The sequence below is a fragment of the Muntiacus reevesi genome, chromosome 2, assembly GCF_963930625.1.
Source record: "Muntiacus reevesi chromosome 2, mMunRee1.1, whole genome shotgun sequence".
NCBI classification, from domain to species: domain Eukaryota; kingdom Metazoa; phylum Chordata; class Mammalia; order Artiodactyla; family Cervidae; genus Muntiacus; species Muntiacus reevesi.
Genome location: NC_089250.1, coordinates 248,018,033 through 248,039,113, shown reverse-complemented (window position 1 = coordinate 248,039,113; position 21,081 = coordinate 248,018,033). Strand labels below are relative to the sequence as shown.

The 21,081-nt window shown below is 38.9% G+C and overlaps 1 protein-coding gene and 1 non-coding gene across 3 annotated transcripts in view; one reads left to right on the top strand and one right to left on the bottom strand.

Moving 5' to 3' along the window:
* Positions 1 to 83: 83 nt before the first annotated feature.
* NFATC3 (nuclear factor of activated T cells 3) overlaps positions 84 to 21,081 on the bottom strand; it is a 91,892-nt gene continuing 70,894 nt past the window's right edge. The window contains exons 10-11 of one of the 2 annotated variants that reach the window (XM_065925603.1): positions 12,763 to 12,866; positions 2,829 to 2,965 (exon numbers count right to left, since the gene is read on the bottom strand). In XM_065925603.1, the coding sequence (XP_065781675.1) occupies positions 12,766 to 12,866 (101 nt within the window). In that variant the 3' untranslated portion in view covers positions 2,829 to 2,965; positions 12,763 to 12,765. Of the gene's footprint in view, positions 2,966 to 12,762; positions 12,867 to 21,081 lie in introns of both variants that reach the window. The other variant, XM_065925602.1, reaches the window with a different exon arrangement.
* On the top strand, positions 14,897 to 15,003 carry LOC136162159 (U6 spliceosomal RNA). Its single transcript, XR_010661995.1, has one exon. It is a non-coding gene; the product is annotated as a U6 spliceosomal RNA (small nuclear RNA).

Below are 21,081 nucleotides of genomic sequence, written 5' to 3'. Positions count from 1 at the left end.
GCCCAAGTGCCCTTCCCTTTGGCACACAGTGAGGGGCTCCACACCAGCCCCATGCAGAGGAACACTCAGGCAGATTTCAAGGAGACTGTTGACCTGTCACCGTTTATTATTTCAGCACTGTAACTGAGGAGCCTGAATTGCTGGCTTCTTCCCTTTGTATTTGTGTAAGGAGCACTGTACTCCTATAAAAGGTTTTAAAATACAAAATGTACAAGAAAACACAATCTCAAGTGCTGTAAACATAACTGAGAACCAGTTCCTTAATTGAACATCATCCATTTTATAAAATACAAGGTTTCAACTTGAACCCACCGGAGTCATACACATGACCATCTGTTCTGAGTATCAACAACAGGGCTTTACAGCTGGACTCAGCAGAGCTCTGGTGATAGGGGCTAGCCCTGGGCTGGGGTGGGATGCACCCTGGGCAGCAGCACCACACTCAAACTCAAAGACATCTGTTCCTTTAAAAGCTGTTTTCAGCCAAGTTTCTTTGTGTATCTCCAGTAAGCAGAAGGCTGCTCATCCCATTCCTCAACCCAAGGTCTAGCAGGGCTGGAGGTGGAAGGGGTGGGTGCTAGCACATGCCCAGTTGCTCAGTGCTGTTACTAGAATTCAATTTGCATAGTCCAATGGATGTGTGCTGTAACACCACTATGTTGCACAAAAATTAAGGTCTTTGTCTACAAAGCCAAAAAATACTGTCTCTTACACCAAAGCTTTTACAAAGCTGATACAAAACTGCTTATGTAGTATACAAAGCTCTATTTTAAAATTTAACTTTTATTTTAAATAGGAAAGCATTTCTAGTGCTACAGGCATCAAGGTATTTAAAAGGCATCAAATTTTGGTGCATAGCAACTCTGGATCATAGAGGCTTTTATTCTTGAGGGCAACAGAGCAACCCCCAAAGGGTCTTGCAAGGGAAGCTCTCGTAAGGACCCCATGTGAGGTGGCTACACCAGGGGCATGAGGGCGGAGGCAAGTCTGGCCATCTCATGAGGGTCAGCCCCCCAAAACCCTCCAGAGGAAGCTCTGGGCTTCCAACCACAGGCCCCAAAGCAAATCTCACTATCTACACTCTGTGACACAAAACTCACTTTCAAAGAAAATGTGAAAACACGGGGCTCCAGGAAGGACTAGAGTGATTTACTGCAAGATAGACATTTTTTTCTAACTAATTTTAGGGAGAAACTGAAAACATCGTGGCTTACAGGAAAAAAAAAAGACCATACTTCCTCATCGTAGGTCAACAGTTCCTATCAGGCTGACTAGGGACGGTGGACACTGAGCTGGCTCCCTCCACCCAGGCCTCACTTGGCTTCAGTAGAGAGTCCTGGCATCTGGGACGCACAATCCCCTGGAGTAACAGCATGGAGCCTTTGACGAGTCCACCACACTGTCTTTCCTATGTAGGCACTCAGAAAATTTGCTTCCTGAATAGAAGTACAACATTTCGTTTGAAAACGTACTACAAGCTTCAGGGGCCTTGAAATAGGCCCAAGCCTTGGAACAGGAAACTAATCCCACTAAGGGGATGGGTAAGGGCAGGGTTTGAAAAGAGAACCCAAGTTGGGCACCTCCTTTGGTAGACAGCAGGCTGGAGTTTCTTGCTGGCCCCTCTTTGGGCACCAGCCTTACCAGCAGCAGCACCAGGGCATCTTTGGTGTGGAGGGGCAGGTTTACAATGGTATCTCGTTTTTGGATTTGCCTCAAAGCCTTTTAGGGAAAGGCTGCTTTTTAGGCCATGTGGATGGGGCAGGATAGGCCAGGATCATTTCAGGCTGTAAACAACAAGGGAAAAGCCTCCCATGCCAGTGCAGATCTTAAGAGCTTCCCATCTGGAATCCTGCAGGTCCTCTGCCCCGGTCCTGAAGCATAGCTCATTTGTGCTTGGCTTCTGACACAGCCTGGCCTCTAGACCTGAGCTAGAAGCAGCAAAGTTGCCTAAACAAACCATCAAGAGACTGTGGTAGCCAAATGCTGATGCTTCCACTTGGAAAAGGTCTGGGACCAGAGGACACAAAAAGAAAAATACAGCCTACCTGTTAGTAGGATGGCAGGAATTAAAGATATCAAACTAAAAACCCCCCGATCTTTCAAAGCTCCCTTACGTGTAGTTAATTTACCCAAGGCCCTGAGGGGAAAAAAGCAATTTCAACATGGAGAGGGTATGGAGAGACAGCAGGAAGATTACCTAAAAAGTTACAAAAATGCTATGCTCTGGAATGTCATTTTGTATTCCAATACTTCAGTGATTGGAATGGTCTCTTCTCATTTTATCTAAGAGTTTACTTTTATAAAGAAGTATGAGCTACATTTGGCTTTACTTCCTATAAATCTATGAAAGGCTTCCAGGACACATGCTGAGTTTCTGAGGCATAAGTGTGGGCTTGGGGTAATTTTTTTTTTTCTTTCACCTCTGGAAAGTTTTATCAAAAGTTTCTACTTTAAAAATACCATCAAAGCTAAAGAGTCCTTCAAATGACCTAAAGCAGTACAAATCACCAATCCTAGCTAAGCAACCAGGTCACCTGCAGAAGCAGCACCTCTGAAATGGAGAGCCTGCTGCATTCACACTCAAAGCACCCATCATATAAAAGTATCCTATTTAAATATAAAAAGCAAAGCTCATTTCTCCAAAGATCAAACAGCCTGTACTGCTCCTGTTCTCTTACAAAATCTTCCCAAGGCCTGAATTGGAGGAATGCTGCTTTCCCCAAATACGGTGATCCCAACTCCTGGCTCCATCCTGAAGGTTGCAGAGTTGGAAACCCAAGGTCCAAGGAGAGAAACATGCTGAGAAGTACATGATGGTGGACACAAGGCTGCAGTGAGCACAGTCAGAGCCCGTCGGATCTTCCTAAATCCAGGGAACTGGGACCTGGGAGGGGAGCCTGCCTGCTCACCGCTGTCCCTTGGGAAACGGAAATCTGGGACATGTCTCTCCCAATTACCTCGTTCACTGAAAAACAAGAAAGGGAAGAGTAATTAGTGACCTCTGTGTGACTGACCATATGATGCTTGAAGCCGAGCTCTATTTCAAAGATGTTTTTTCCCTTTCTGTGGCTTTCTAAAAAAGTGAAGGCAGTGCTTGAAGCCTACTCTTGAACTGGATGGAAACATCATTCCAAAAGTTGTTCCAGGCCCCCCTTTCTCTACCTTTCAGTTTTTTTGGGAAGGGGAATGGCTCAGGGAAAGGGGAAACGTTCCTACCCTCACTGTGAAGGCTCAGGCTGCAGAGCAGAAGACAGGATTCTTCTGAAATATATTTAACCTAACTTTTCCTTAATCTGCATCCCTTTAGGAGAGTTTTCCTTTTCTGATTCCTGCAGTGCACCTTGGATATAAAGTGAATGAAAATAAATACTCTGATGAGAGCTGAGATTTGGGGATTACTTTGTTACCCTATGCTAATACAAACATCCTTTATTATGTAGGGGCATTTGTATTATTTCTGATCCTTTCAGAAAAGGCTCTTGATTTTGTTGATTTATAGCCTTCTGTGAGGTCCAGTGCAAAGAATTTTAATCTTAGGAACCAATATAGAAGGAAACATTCCAAATTAGAACCTTTAGTTCTCTCACCATTAGAACTCTTTGCTTTGAAATGAAAATTCTTTTGCTTCATCAACTAAAAATTCTATACTAAGACCACTCCTAAGCATATATTCAAAGGATCTTTAAACTACTTCCACATAAAAACCTGTACTCAAATGTTCATACCAGCATTATTCATAATAGCCCCAAAGTGGAAACAACCCAACTGTCTGCCGTTGATGAATGGATAAACAAATGTGGTCTGTTCCATACAACGAAATATTATTCAGCCTTAGAGAAGAATGAGGTTCTAAATACACGCTGCAACATGGATTGAACCTTGGAAACATTACACTAAGTGAAAGAAGCCAAACACAAAAGGTCCTATCATGTTTGATTCTATTTATATAAAATGGTCAGAACTGACAGAAAATAAATAGGTGGCTGCCAGGAGTTATGGGGAGGAAGGAACAGGGAGTGACTGCAAAGAGGTATGGGGTTTCTTTCTGGAGTAACGAAAATGTTTTAAAATTACATACTTATGATGGTTCTACAACTTTATGAATATAGTAAAAACCACTGAACTGTATTATTTTCAAAGATGAATTCTAAAGTTATGAATGAATGATGAATCTCAGTACAGCTATTATAAATAAAAATAGACCAAGAAAAAAAAAAAGAAAAAAATAGACCAAGGGAAAAAAAAAGAAAAAAATAGACCAAGAGAAAAAAAACTTTCCATAACTAGCATCTGAAGTGATCACAGAGCAAAGGAGACACTATTGATCATTAAAAAAACTTTCAAGTATTAATATCTATTGTTTAGTAGTTAAAAAAATTTTTCAAACTCATATACTCAATGAGTAACATTCACTCCACAAATATTTATTGAGCATCTATGAGTTAAACTTTACAACTGAAAATTTATATCTTGTTTCAGTTAATCTTGACAACAATTTAAGATCAGTATTATCCCATTTTACAGACAGATAACAGGTTTTGTCAGTTCACACAATTTGCTTAGTAAATGGTAGAATCAGTTTCAAAACACCCGTTCAACTTCTTGAAAGCCAAAAGAGTAGAAGAGCATGGAAATCATTTAGACAAAGAAAATGCAAAGATCTTGGACAAATACAATTCTAAGAGTGAGTGTGGTGACTAAGAAGAGGAAAGGATTGACTCGTTACTACCACCAGGGCTCTAAGTCTAGGAAGAATAGTGCTGTCACTACTGGAGATAAGCTGAGGAGGAATTTAGAGGAAGGTGGTAGGTCAGCTCTGGAACTGAATTTGGAAATTAGAACATCCAAAAGGAGAAATCCTATGGGTAAGAAACTACAGTGAACGATCAAGAGGAGATTTATGTACCTTCTTACTAGAAACTTGGAAGTATGGGAGCAGTTTCACAGTCCCACTGAAGAGCAAAAGTCTGAAAAAAAGTGAGTAGGAGCAGCCTTGTGACCTGAGGAGAAAATAAAGACCTGGGAAAGCAAAATATGTAAGCAAAGGAAAGGACTAGAAATTAGGTTTGGTTTGAATGCAGTCTTTGCCACTAATTCCATGTGTATCCTTGACAAATTATTTCATATATCCGAGATTCCCATTTCCTTGGCTAATCAATGACGGTGTTATAAACTAATAAGGTCTCTTTAACTCTAGAAGTCTGTGATTCTCAACAGACAAATTTTCAAGTAGCAGCATTCAGAAAGGCAAAGAAATGAAGGATGAAAATCTGGCTTGACTGGCATTAGTAATCACACTGACTCTGACTAGTTCAACAGTATGTGAACCATGAATTTCCAGATGTTCCAGCTGGATTTAGAAAAGGCAGAGGAACCAGAGATCAAATTGCCAACATCTGTTGGATCATAGAAAAAACAAGAGAATTCCAGAAAAACATCTACTTCTGCTTTATGACTACGCCAAAGCCTTTGACTTTGTTCAGTTCAGTCGCTCAGCCGTGTCCGACTCTTGATGACTCCATGAATCGCAGCACACCAGGCCTCCCTGTTCGTCACCAACTCCCAGAGTTTCCTCAAACCCATGTCCATCGAGTCGGTGATGCCATCCAGCCATCTCATCCTCTGTCGTCCCCTTCTCCTCCTGCCCTCAATCTTTCCCAGCATCAGGGTCTTTTCAAATGAGTCAATTCTTCGCATCAGGTGGCTGAAGTACTGGAGTTTCAGCTTCAACATCAGTCCTTCCAATGAACACCCAGAACTGATCTCCTTTAGGATAGAGATCTGGTTGGATCTCCCTGCAGTCCAAGGGACTCTCAAGAATCTTCTCCAACACCACAGTTCAAAAGCATCAATTTTTTGGCGCTCAGCTTTCTTCACAGTCCAACTCTCACATCCATACATGACCACTGGAAAAACCACAGTGGACCTTTGTTGCCAAAGTAATGTCTCTGCTTTTTAATATGCTATCTAGGTTGGTCATAACTTTCCTTCCAAGGAGTAAGCGTTTTTTAATTTCATGGCTGCAATCACCATCTGCAATGATTTTGGGGCCCAAAAAAATAAAGTCTGACACTGTTTGCACTGTTTCCCCATCTATTTCCCATGAAGTGATGGGACCAGATGCCATGATCTTAGTTTTCTGAATGTTGAACTTTAAGCCAACTTTTTCACTCTCCTCTTTCACTTTCATCAAGAGGCTTTTTAGTTCCTCTTCACTTTCTGCCATAAGGGTGGTGTCATCTGCATATGTGACGATTGTGTGGATCACAACAAACTGTGGAACATTCTTAAAGAGATGGGAATACCAGACCACCTAACCTGCCTCCTGAGAAATCTGTATGCAGGTCAAGAAGCAACAGTTAGAACTGGACATGGAACAACAGATTGGCTCCAAATTGGGAATGGAGTACATCAAGGCTGTATACTGTCACCCTGCTTATTTAACTTATATGAAGAGTAGTACATCATGCAAAATGCTGGACTGGATGAAGAACAAGCTGGAATCAAGATTGCCGGGAGAAATATCAATAACCTCAGATACACAGAAGATGCCACCCTTATGGCAGAAAGTGAAGAGGAACTAAAGAGCCTCTTGATGAAAGTGAAAGAGGAGAGTGAAAAAGCTGGCTTAAAACTAAAAAAAACTAAGATCATGGCATCTGGTCCCATCACTCCATGGCAAAGAGATGGAGAAACAATGGAAACAGTGACAGACTTTCTTTTCTTGGGCTCCAGTATCACTGTAGATGGTGACTGCAGTCATGAACTTAAAAAACGCTTGATCCTTGGAAGAAAAGTTATGACCAACCTAGACAGCATATTAAAAATCAGAGACATTACTTTGCCGACAAAGGTCCATCTAGTCAATGCTATGGTTTTTCCAATAGTCATGTATGGACGTGAGAGTTGGACCATAAAGAAAGCTGAGCACCGAAGAACTGATGCTTTTGAACTGTGGTGTTGGAATAGACTCTTGAGAGTCCCTTGGACTGCAAGGAGATCCAACCAGTCCATCCTAAAGGAGATCAGTCCTGAATGTTCATTGAAGGACTGATGCTGAAGCTGAAACTCCCAATACTCTGGCCACCTGAAGGGAAGAACTGACTCAATGGAAAAGACCCTGATGCTGGGAAAGATTGAAGGCAAGAGGAGAAGGGGATGACAGAGGATAAGATGGCTGGATGGCATCACCAACTCGATGGACATGGGTTTGAGTAAACTCCGGGAGTTGGTGATGGACAGGGAGGCCTAGCGTGCTGCAGTCCATGGGGTCACAAAGAGTCAGACACGACTAAGCGACTGAACTAAACTGTGATTAGTATTTAATGCAGAATAGTAAAGAAACAGAAAGCTAAAGGAATTAAGCACAGAAGGGTGAAGATTAAGTAGTGCTGGCTAGCTCCAATAATCACTAACTGAGATCAATTTTTGAAGGTCATTGATACACAGAGTTATGAAGGCCTGTGCCAAATAGATGGTGCTTTTTAAATAAATTTTCCAGGCTAGGACTTATTGACCATTCTTGATGGTTTGCATAGAACGATGGAATTAATCTAAACTGACTGCTAGAAATAACTCACTGAAATAGTTTCTATGTAAATGAAAAGTTATGGGGATGTATGTCAGTACATTTTCTCTTCAGTTTCCTTGTATGTATAATGAAGATTTTTTAAAAATCTTGTGTAGTATATATATGTATGTATGTGTATATACATATATATATGGGATTCCCTGGTGGCTCAGCTGGTAAAGAAACCGCCTGCAATGGGAGAGACCTGGGTTCGATCTCTGGGTTGGGAACGGCTACCCACTCCAGTACTCTGGCCTGGAGAGCCCCCTGGGCCGTACACAGGCCATGTATATGGCAAGTCAAGGGGCATAAATAGACAGGGCAGCTGCGGCACCTCTGTCACATCAACGGGAACAGTGCTGCAGCGCGGTGTCCCCGTGTGGGGCTGTGGGGCGGTTCTGTGCTGAGAGCCCAGGGGTGGCTGTGAGCTCTGTGCATGGCCTCTGATGTTCCTCATCTCATCAGACTGTCAGACTGTCAGTAGGTATCAGTATTATCTGTCTCTCAAATAGCTTATGAGCTCCCAAAGGACAAGGACCTTACAACCAAGGAAACATCAATTTCTGATGACTGAATAAATGGATCCTAATTCAATACAATTACTAGGAAGCTATCTGGAACTAGTACCCTGAAAGTTCATTAGGTGGTGTGGAAGGGAAGGGACCAGAGAATGTTATTAAAATTAACACATGGCATCTGATTTTGACTTTGACAGTGTCTATTTTAAACAGGTCTCACAGCAGTGGCGAAAAGCCAAATATAGAATCAAGTACTCAGCTCACAGTCATCTCTTCTGTTGCTTATTCCTTCCAAAGATGATAACTTCAGAGATATTATAGGCTGCCATAAAACCACAGCTTTTTCAACTCTTATCTCACTGTTCAAGTTTTAAGACAAGATGATTAAAAATGGTGCTCTATCATCATAAAAAGCCACGTAATACAGTTTTCATGTGTCTTTATGAGGAAGTCAATGCTTACATCTTGAGGATGAGAGTCTATAACCAGCACTATCCCCTCACTCACCAAGTACATTTTAATGATAAGGATAAACACATGATTTCCTGAAAAAGTCAGGTGATAACCTTTATAGCAAAAGCCTGATCCAAGCTGCGTTATTTCTGCTCCCTTCACGAAAGTTCTGCTCTCCTTTTGCCTAGCATGCTTAACTTCATTTTGGTAAAGCAACCTGGAAGGTTCTTGACTCAGTTCAGGATTTTAAGACTAGGATAAATCCAAGAAGATTTTTCACAAAGAAGCACTCAAGCTGACTATACACAAAAATACTTTGATATATATAATATTAATACATAATAATTAGCTCATAGATTTAATTTCCAATGGAGCAAAGAACTCGTCTATTTTGGTCTCCATTGACTCCTTAGTGCTTGGTAAATATTGAGTGCCGAATAAAATTACATGCCATTGAATCTTTAATGGCATGTTGGCAAAACAACAACAAAAATTATGCTCAAATAATAGCTACTGAATATGAATTTTAGGCCAGGGAGTCAGTACTGCAACAAAGCAGTCTTTTCACCATTCTTCAGCAATAACTTGAGAGCAGTGTGGTATACAAGTCTACTGCTCTCCTTTGTCCTTCACTTCTCCCTTAGATTGGGAGCTCTAGGCTCTGGCTCCCTGAGATAGCCTTCTAATGTGGCCAAAATTTGTCAACTTAAGCAAATCAAAATTATTACTGATAAACAAATCTATAATGTAATTTATAGGTAAATCATTAGCAATCTTGATAAATACAGTACTTCTTAAAATATTAATGCTTACAATTTCATTTTCACTTCCTTTTGAATCTATATATGCATGAATTTATTGATTTAAATCCTACTCCATAAAGCATGTGAGTTGGCTTTATATTTTTCACTAATTTAAGGTAAAAACAAAGAATTGTTTATACCCCTCCTATACAACATTCTCACTTTCTCCCTATAAAGAGTAAAGTGCATTAAAAGTCTAGAACAACAGTCAACAGCCCTCAACACCCATGGTAACAGGTTATGTAGGTCACAGCATTTGGCTCACTTGTGGCATCCACCGTCCTTGACTCCCATTACCGCAACACCTGGACTGCCTGTGTCACCACAACAGAAGCAGTCAGAGCCATCAGCAATACTTGCTGTAAGAAAAAACTTTTTTTTTAAATCCAGGAAACGTTCAAATAGTAGTCCAATGAAATGCTATCTACACACAAGAATGAGGTGTCTGAGTAACAACAGGCCTCTTATTTAGAGCTATTTCCAATGCTTACGAATTCAGAGTTAGAGCTGGCGAGCATTGTATGGTATGAAATCTCACCACCAGGTGGAGGGGCAGGGTAACCTAGAGCCCTGCCTCTGGAGTAGGCACAGACACACAAGTGTGTGTAGTCAAACGCACACAAGTTTATAGGGCCTTCATAACTAGCATTTGAGCATCTTGATCACTTTTGTAAACTATTTTTAGGTCTAATTAGTCTCTATTTATGTATACTATTTCATTTTAAGCTCCAATGAACATTCATAAAAGTTTGGCAAGTTCATCTTTTCTTCCTTTCCTTACACCCCAAGATTAAAGGTACCATTCATTCTCTGGCTGAACAATTTTATGGAGATACTATTTTTTATAAAATGAAGGTACAATCATTTTCTAAATTTCCCTTGAAGAAACAAGAGACATTTGAAAGTAAAGGAATAGAAATTATTTTAAATGGATGAGAAACTAGTACTATTTTATGGTTTATTACTCTAAAGCAGTTTTCCTAAGATTTACTTTCAGGTTACAAGGTAAGTTATAAGAATACTATCTAAATGAAATACATAAAATACTGAACTCAACTATTAATAATTATTTTGCATTTATCAAAATCAGATTAATTTGCCTTCTCAAGCTAAAGAAAGAAAAAGCTTCCTGAAAATTTAGAAGTCTACCTATGGTAGACTGCTATTGTCCTGTCTTTTCTAGTAATTGAGTTCACACTGAACTCTAGGCCTATTCAATTTATAGGCACAATGATCAGAGATATCCTTCACTTTTAACATTAGGTTTAACACTAGTAAAGGGAAATTATGAAACTTTTTTTTTTCACAACTGACTGAGGGGGGAGGTCAGTCCCGCTATTACAGATCCTTTCTTTCTAAGAAACCTTTTATATATGTGATACTATACTGTCATACAGACCTTTCCTCTAGGAAAAGTTGTGACTCAAAACATTCTACAAAGACTAAACACTGAGTCTCCAGCTAAGTAAACAGTACACAGTTACTTGAAAGTATATTCAAGTATCAGCATGTATGTTTTTATATCAGCAAAAAATGAAACGTGGGGGGAGGACCCCAAGACAAAAAACTTCTTTTCAATTTGGGTTAAGATGTGGGATTCTGAATTTTAGGCTTATCAGAGGACTGTCCTTTTCCTTTTTTAATTTGAACATTTTCTCTGAGTAACCTTGTTCATTTCTGTATACTGTCAACTCCTAAATCTACTGTCGGCAGATCCCAAACCTGAGCTCCAGAGTTGTAAACCCACACAACTTATTCCACACCTATGCGATGAATCCCGTATGCTTGCCTCTTTAAGACCTTGTTCCATCAAATTTCTTCACTCTTCCATCTCTTTAATTAAGCCTCCCACCCACCTAAGATTTAATTAAGCCTCCCACCCTCCTAAGATTCTTCTCATCATTACTTAAATATGGGTAAGTCTCCATCTCAAACCAGCTAGCAAATAAAAACCCTAGACCCACATGGCCCTCTATCTCTAATTTTTTTTCATTGTTTAATATCTTAAAGGAGTTATCCACCCTGCCTGCTGTTTCTCTGTTCTTACCTCCTGTTCATTTCTTAGTCATTCCTTCACTCCACAGAAAACACTTCTTACTAAGATCGCAAGTGACCAACTTGTTGGCTTCATACACGAGAAGGGCAATGGGGTAAACAATGGAAGAAATAAGCTTTAATTTTGGTTCAGCTGTGATGTGACATGGGCAACCAAACTTTCAACTGATTTTTCTCAACTATAATACGAGGCAATTCATTTAAATCCTGGTTATAACTCTCCTGAGAGTTTCACAGATATGTAGAAATTTAGTTGCCAAAGATGAGATGAGACCAGGGTATGCTGGCCTAGATTCTAGGAGGAGCCAGGGTTTTGGTGCCTTGTCTGATTGGAAGCCTTAGTATCCTAAATATAAAGATTTGGGTACTGGACATGATTTCTAAGTCTACTTCCAAATTCAAATTCATTAAAATGAAATTCAAATGGCATTTTGAGAACTACAATCTGTATATCTGTAATTTCTTTTTGTTGTTTTTTTTAAACTATTTTTTAAATATTTATGTATTTTTTGTATTTTTTTTTATGTATTTTTATGTATTTTATGTATTTTATGTATTTATGTATTTATTTATGTATTTTTGTATTTATGTATTTTTTGACCATGCTGTGTGTTGTATGGGATCTTAGTTCCCTGACCAGAGGTCGAACCCTCGGCCCTTGCATTGGGAGCACAGAGTCTTAACCACTGGACCAGGAGGGAAGTCACTATAATTTCTATCACAGACTTTCTCAGGTGGCTTTGAGAGTCTTTGAAGAAAGGAGCTGTATGAGGGAAAGAGAGGGTTATGGTTGCTTGCCGAGGTAGAAAGGCTTGAGGCCCAGCCGGCTCCCTCAAAAGTACAGACTCCTCCCAAATAGAGTCCCAGATGAAACTACCAGAAATGCAAAGATGGACCTAAAGGGCAGGCTCAAGGGTAAATGATCCAAGTTGCCTCTGGCAAATGGCTAACATTTCCTGCTTTATTTCCATCCCATACTGCCTTACGTCAAAACTTACAAAGAGTACTTGACCAGAAATGAGTAGGCTTATACGCCTGATCAGCAGCTACATTTACTCAGCACACATGCCATAGAATTCATACAGATAGGCCTCCCTCTGCTTTGGTTTAAAAAATCCAATCAAACACTCCTTTGCCTTTTATTCAAACCCAGACTAAAACTGTTAAGTACAAGTGTGAGAGTCTGAGTGTGGTTAAATTTACAGAGCAGAGTATTAAAGTTTAGCTCCAAAGATGAAGAGCGGGCCCCTACCAGAAGATGCCCGTGGATACCCCCTCCTCTGTAGCACATGCAAATCTGGCCACTGCATGCAAATATCAGAGTTGGGCACAAAAACAATGATACATTTCAATCAACACTCACCCTCTAGATTCTCCAGAAAGGAGGTGGACATGAGAGCTCACTGTGGTTAGGCCATTTCTCTGCTGAACCTGATGGCTGGTGTTCCAAGTCAGACATAAACTGGTCTGTGTCAAAGAAGACAACATCACTACTGAATGGAACAAACCAGAGGGTAACAATCTACTACATGCCCAGCTTGTTTTTTTCTATAACCAAGAGGAATTTAGTTTTCCTTTACCTGCCAGTCACAGCATAAAATGGTTCCCCACATTTTAATGGATAATCTCAATACTGGAGTCCAGAGAGTTCAGGTAATGCTGATTTATTTTCTAAATTTAAAAGGGCAGTAATTTTTAAAAGTTACAGTGATGGTTTTCAGTGATTGTCAAGGATAGATTTAGTTTTCAATAAACTAGTTTCCAAATACTTGTCTGTGGCTATATCTTTTTAATTGGCTGAGATGTGTGTCACGGAGAACCTTAGTTCCCTGACCAGGGATCGAACCTGCAGCCCCTGCAGTAGAAGCACTGGAAGCATGAAGTCTTAACCACTGGACCACCAGGGAAGTCCCTCTGTGGCCACATCAGAGTTAGTCAGGCACTTAATAAAAAATAAACTTCTGGGCTTTACTTTAGAGCACAGAATCAAAATGTCTAAGGGTAGGAGCCCAGAACACTATATGCATAAGTAAATTTGCAGGTCATGGGGGAATGTTTTTTTAAACTAAAGTTCACATCTATTAGCACATTATGAAATCAATAGAGCAAGCTGAAATCAGTATTAAAAAAAATAGAACAAAATAGAAGATGGGCTACATTTTCTTTAATAAAGGTTAAGAATTGGCTTGTGAGACTTTCACATTAGTTGTATGTTTTTTGTTATATAATGGATCCAGGCTATAAAACTTACTTATTGTTAGAAGTAGTCAAAATGTTTGAAAGTCACTGTACTCAAGAAGAGTCATTATTGTCAGTTTTGTGCTAATCAATGATACACTCAGATACCCAGCTAAAGAGTCCACTATACAATAAGGCAGCCTCCTTTGGCCTATAAAAAATTATTTTTGGCCTTTGATGTATGAATTCAAATAAAAGGACATAACCTTTTATTAGTCTCTAGAAGAATGCTTATTTTATCATGGAAGAGAAGAAACTGTACATAATCTTTGTGAACTAGCTGATACCATACCCTCCTCTTAGGCAATAAAAGAGGGAAAACCAAGGAGCAGTCAATCTCCTTGCATTCTAGTGAGTGCAAAACGCAGCCTCACTAAATGGCTCAAAAAAAAAAAAAAACAAACACAAAAGCAAGGAACTCTTTTTGCTTAGGCAAAGTTTTTCTGCCTGATGCTTTTTTATTACTAAATTTGAGATCACTCACCTAGCTTCAGGGATGACTTAAGCATTACAGTACCGTTAAAGGTCTCCCTTATGTGGCTGCCCAATCTTCACAACTGAATCCTTCAAAACAGACTCTATGGTACAGAACATGGGATTCCAGGTAAATCAGCACATAAATTAGAAGAAACAAAGAAGTCCAGGCCAATATACACTGGGGACTTTTGTGAGTCGGCTGATACAGTGGTAATTTCAGATTGTACTTATGGAAACTTGCAGCCCTCAAGACATTCTTCTAGTTCCTCGAAACTCTGCTGACAGCTCCAAAGAACTGATTTATCTCTATCACAAAAACTTTGACCAGACATTTAAAGAATTAATAATAATCCTTAAACTCTTCCAGAAGATTGAAGAGAAGGGAACACTTACTCTCATTCTAAGGCCAGTATTATCCTGATTATCAAGGCCAGACAGACACTACAAGGAAAGAAAACTATAGAATATAAATGAGAAAACATCCCATGTTCAAGGGCTGGAAGACTTATATTGTGAAAATGATAATACTACTTAGAGCAATATATATAGATTCAATGTAATCAAAATCCCAACAGTGTTTTTGCAGAAACAGGAAAACCCATTCTGAAATTCATATGGAGTCTCCAAGGACCCTCAAGAGCCAGAACAGTCTTGAGAAAGAATTAAGATGGAAGACCCATACTTCCTGATTTCAAAACTTACTACAAAGCTACAGGAATCAAAACAGTACACTGGCCTCAGGACAGACATACAGACCAAAGGAATAAAACAGCCCAGAAACAGTGCTCATTTTAGCAGCACATATACTAAAACTGGAATGATTACAGAGGAGATTAACAAGGCCCTGTGCAGGTATGACAGACAGATCTGTGAAGCGTTCTGTATTTTTAAAGAATCTAAGAAGAGTGGACATATACACGTGTAACTGACTCACTGTGTTGTACAGCAGAAACTAACACAGCATTATAAACCAACTACACTCCAATTTAAAAAAATAGCCCAGAAACAAACCCTCACAATACATGGTCAATTAATTTTCACTTTCAAACAAGGGTTCTATTGGACATACACATGCAAAAGAATGGAAGCTGGACTCATCCCTCACGGAAAATTAATACAAAATTAACTCAAAATAAATCAAAGCCCGAAACATAAGAGCTAAAATTGTAAACTCTTAGAAGAAGAAAACATGGGGCAAATCTTTACGATCATGGATTGGGCAATGATTCCTTAGGTATGACACTAAAAACACAGGCAATAAAAGAAAAAAATAGATAAATTATACTTCATCAAAATTAAAAACATCAAAGAATCATATCAAGAGAGTAAAAAAGACAATCCATAGAATGGGAGAAAATATATGCAAATAATTTATCTGATAAGAATTTTTAAAAATTAATTTATTTTTAGTTGAAGGATAACTGTTTTACAATACTGTATTGGCTTCTGCCATAAATCAACATGATGGTAAGGATTTAATATTTGAAGTATATAAAGAACTCCCATAGCTTAACAACAACAACAAAAACCTAAACAACTCAACCAAAAAAAATGGGTGAAAGATCTGACTAGCCAGGTCTCCAGAAAAGATAAACAGATGACCAATTAGCTCATGAAAAAGATATGCAACATCATTAGTCACCAGGGAAATGCAAATTAAAACCACCATGATACCACTTCACACCCATTTAGGATGGCTACTTTTTTTTTTTTTAAGTAAGTGTTGGCAAAGATGTGGAGATACTGGAGCCCTCATGCACTATAAATGTAAAATGTTACAGGCACTGTGAGAAAAATACTAGTTTGGCAGTTTCTCAAAAAATTGAACAAAGAATTCTACATAATCCAACAATTCTACTCCTAGAAAACCCAATGGAATTGAAAATAAAGACTCAGATACCTATACTCCAATATTTATAGCATCATTATTCAAAATAGCCAAAAGGTGGAAACAAACCAAATGTCTTTTCAACAGGTATATGGACCAAAAAAATATGGCATACACATAACAATGTAATATTATTCAACCATAAAAAGGAATGAAATTCTGATATATGCTTTTAACATGCTGAACCTTGGAACCATTACACTATGTGAAATAAGCCAGACACAAGAGGACAACTATCATATTCTACTTGCATGAGGTATCTTGAGTAGGAAAAGTTATATAGAAATAGAAAGCTGAACAGAGGTGACCACAGGCTGGACTAGGATGAGATAATGAGGAATTACTGCTTAATGCCTATAGAGCTGTTGCTTAGGGTGATGAAAAAGTTTTCTAAATAGACAGCAGTGATGACTACACCCTACTGTGAATGTACTTAATGTCATTGGACTGTACACTTAAAATGGTTAAAACGGTTAAGCTTTACATTATAAATAATTTACTGAATTCTTTTTTTTTAATTTACTGAATTCTTAAAATTTCAAAAACAAACTGGGTTTTCTCATGGGAAAACACTGTATGAAATGACTGAATGAGTTTTTTACAGCTCTATCATTAACTCAAAGCAACACCCAGAGGATTTTTAGTGTCAAGTAGTTCAAATAGGGTACCTACACGGTGGGTATTATTTATGGGAACTTTTGGCCTCTGGAATTATTCATTATAAATATGTTTAAGGCTGGATAGCCCATACACACCTCCCAGCAGAGTATTCATAAGAATTGTCGAATCCAGGTTAAAAGAGAACGTTCATTATTATCTACCTTCCTCCACTTCTGAGTCCCTAAGTGACTAAACACCTCATTTGTGACCCATCCTTATCATGAGCTATGCATTTGTTTATTTATTTAAATACAACAAACACCAGTAAAATGAGCATTCAACAGGTGGACTACAACACTGACAATATTAGCTGTGCTGCTCCTCCATACCAGCATCCTGATTCTCCCATCCAAGTTAATCTCCTGAATCTTGCACTTATCTTTCCCTAGGAGCTTGAAAGCAGGTTCATCTGCTTGTCACCTATACTGAACCACAACAGCTGAGGTCACATCTAGAGTCCCTGTTTACAGTCAAATTAGCAATTGCCCTACATTCAGGATCAGCATGTTACTGCGGAGCCTGCAAGTGGTAGTGTCAGTTTTCACCACAGCAGCAGGTCAGGCTATATTTAACGTGCACCCTCTTCTCTGCTGAAGAGCTGCAGCTGCGATTCTGTTAGTTTGTGAACAGAGGAGGACAAGAGGGAACTGAGGGATTCTAATGGAAAGTTCTCATTGATTTCAGCTCAATCACAACTTAGAAGAACCTGCATTTAAAGGTCTAAGACTAGCTTAACAATATTATAATCTTAATTAAAAATGCTTAAAATACAGCTGTGACAATTTCTACATTTTTGTACTGATTTAATGTATATCACTTGGTCCAAATCTGGGACATGCACACAATAAAGCACAGAAATGTTTAGGAAAAATTACAGTGCCAGGCACACAAACTTTAACACTGGAGTAAAAACTCAGTTGTAGCACATGCTTGTCAAGCAGGGACAACGGTATTAATACATCTAGGTAGCAAGGAAAAAAAGCAGCATAGGAGTTTTGAACAATAACAATATTCTAACTGGTTGAATAAGTATATATAACAAGCCTTCCAAGGAGACTGCTTGAAAGAGAACATCAATCGGTAAAGGTTGGTATTCTGCTGTTGCTATTATCCTGAGGAATAAACCCCTCTAAGGAGGGAGCCACATTACTCTGAAAATGTTTCTGAGACTCACCTGAGCCTGGAAGATTGATGTGAGGAGCCCAAATCACTTCAATGAAACCAAAGAAGGATAACTGCAAAGTTTAGTCTTGGGTTCTAAAAACAATACATGTAAAAATCCATGGAGGTAGGGCATGGGGTGGGGATACAAAATGGACATGATTCAGTTATGACTAATGACTAGTACTTATGACTCACTAAATTAACAGCAAGATGGAGCTAAGAAAATCCCCTGACCTAACACCAAACTGATAAAGTTTTCTGAACAAGGAAGATGATAGCCCCAATCCATTTTTGAGCTGGCTAGAGTGTTGCCTTCTGGATATGGCACTATGAAAATGAACTAAACCCCAGGGTTCAAACAGAAGGAAACAAGCATGTTGGCGAGGTTGAGGGAAGGATGAAATTGCTCAAGTGTTTTTAAGACTTAGGAAAAGAGATAAAGATTCACACACATGAAGGATTATTACAGAAGAATGATTAGATTTATTCTGTATGATTCCAGACACATCAGAGCCCACACAGAACAAGGGCAGTTGGAACTTAAAAGGCCCTGAGATGTTCCAAAGAGCTGGAGAGGAAGAGACTAACAGGAATATAATATTACTAGGGACACCAGAAAATGAATTCCAGTGTGAAAGAGGAGGATAGAATAGAGAGGCTTTAGGACTTCATCTCTAACGAGAATCCAAAATTTTAAGATTGCCCTGGTCCCTCTCACAAACCAAGGATCTGCTGAGAAAATAGCATTTTCTCTCACCTGTTCTGCTGAACAGATGCTACCCTGTGGATGCTTTACACCCACAGTTTCAGGCCACAGACTGATGAGAAACATGACTGCAAATACTGAAAAAACTCCTAGAGTTCTGAATTAGGAGCTCAGATTTGGGTTTTATTTATTTATTTTTCTCAGTTGGGTTTTACTCTTGTCATTAAATCAGTGTTAACCTGGATGAATACCTTAAGCTCTGTAAAACTCAGATCCTCTACCTATAAAATGAGGGAGCTATATTATTTTCAATTCTGTAAGTCTTGAATTTCCAAGCTGAGGTGCACTAATATCTTCTCTATTAAATGTCACTGAATTTATAATAAAAAATTAAGGTGTTAATGTCTGCATATCTAGAGGTAACAGACAAGTCTGAATGATTCTTGACAAATTCTATTTTAATTAGAAATCACACAAATAAAAAGGACATTTTATTTGCTTTAATCTTTGATTTAAAAAAAGGGGTAAATAAATATAAAACAGAAACAGGATTAATAAAAGTCATTAGGATTAGATGATAAATATATTTCTCCTTCCCTGGTGGCTCAGAGGTTAAAGCATCTGCCTGCAACGTGGGAGACCCAGGTTCGATCCCTGGGTCGGGAAGATCCCCTGGAAAAGGAAATGGCAACCCACTCCAGTATTGTGGCCTGGAGAATCCCATGGATGGAGGAGCCTGGTAGGCTACAGTCCACGGGGTCACAAAGAGTCGGACATGACTGAGCAACTTCACTCACTTCATTATTTAACTAGTATAACACAGATTTTTAAAAAAATTACTCATGTCTTCTAGTTGTAGAGTGGAAAATTACTCTGTACTTAATGCTTAGCACAATATAGAAAAATTAAAATAAAATCTGAGCTCAAGTTAACTGCAAAGTTCACTTTAAGTAGTATACTTCCAATTATTTTTGGTATGTTTCATGGCTTACTTTTTTTTAATTACTCTACTTTATTAATAGTTATTGTTAATCTCCTACTGTACCTAATTTATAAATTAAATTTTATCATATGCATGTATGTGTATAGGATGCTCAGTCGTTCAGTCATGTCTGTTTACAACTCCATGGATTGTAGCCCACCAGGCTCCTCTGTTCATGGGATTTCCCAGGCAAGAATACTGGGTGGGTATTTATGACTTATTTTAAAGCTTACCAGAAAGTGGACATTCAAGTACTACAGAGTTCAAGGCCTATGAAATACATAATTGTTGTTTTTTAATGAATTTATATTAAAACTCTGCAGAACCGTAGGATTTTCTAAGCATCTAGAAGCTTACCTTCAATGACAAATCTAAATAATGTAATCAATGAGTCAGTTGGCAAATATCAAAAATTCATTTTAGAGTTCATGTTAAGCACCAAAATGCAAAAATTATACATCCAATATGTATAATCCAAGATATACAATCTATCCAAAGTATACAATCCAAGATGCCCAGAAGTGTACTTTAATCCCCCAAAACCCCTCTTTAATTATGACTAGCACCACTGAGCTCCTGTCAAGTCTCCTGACAGGTGGCAATGAGGGAATTCTGTAGCCAATTCTTGTCCTCTGTGGGGCTACAATCTGGGAACTTTGCTTCATTGTGAATGGAACAAAACTGAAACTGCTTTTTTACTTGCCCTCATAGATCTCATTTTTCCAGATTCTCTGTTTCTGCAATACATCTTCACATATTCAAAAGATGAAACAAAATCTTCATAAAACCTTTCTAAAAGTTCCAATTTGCTGTGTCCCCAAATCACTCAGTCTGTAGTAAATTAGAAAGAGTAAATTCTAGTTTTGGTGTCTTTTCAGAAGAAAAAGTCTTCATTTGGAAAGAAAAGGAGCTGGAATATCCCATGAGACCTGCTTAATAAATTTTATATCTTCAGTGCCATTATTGAAGAGGTAGGTTATCACACTCCAGGTCTCATCCTATGTTTCAGGGACTAAAATTTTAAACACAAGCCCTGAAAGCAATACAAGTGTGACGAATCAGATGCAGTTGTGTACGCACATTCATGCAGTGAAATTCTACACATGCATTCTAGATAATGTTCCACTATTCTCGAGGAACAAAAAAAGCTTGGGGGATCCCATTAAGCACTCAGTTAGTTCTAACCATCATGGCCTGCTATTGGTGGGGACAGCTGCAGCGCTGCAAAAGAAAAAAAAAAAAAAAAGAAGGCTAGACTGAGAAGATCTGATTCCAGTCTCAGCTCTACAACTTACCAGCTATGTGACCTTCAGAAAGTCTAATTCTCTAAATGAAGCTATCTAGAGGATTCAGACAGAGCATGAGGTGACTGGAGGGCATCACCAATTTGATGGACATGTGTTTGAGCAAGCTCTGGGAGTTGGTGATGGGCAGGGAAGCCTGGCATGCTGCAGTCCATGGGGTTGCAAAGAGTTGGACATGACTGAGCAACTGAACTGAACTGAGAGGATTTAGTTAAGAGTTTAATAAGATAACAATGCTACGAAAATTCTAGGTTTTGCTTTAG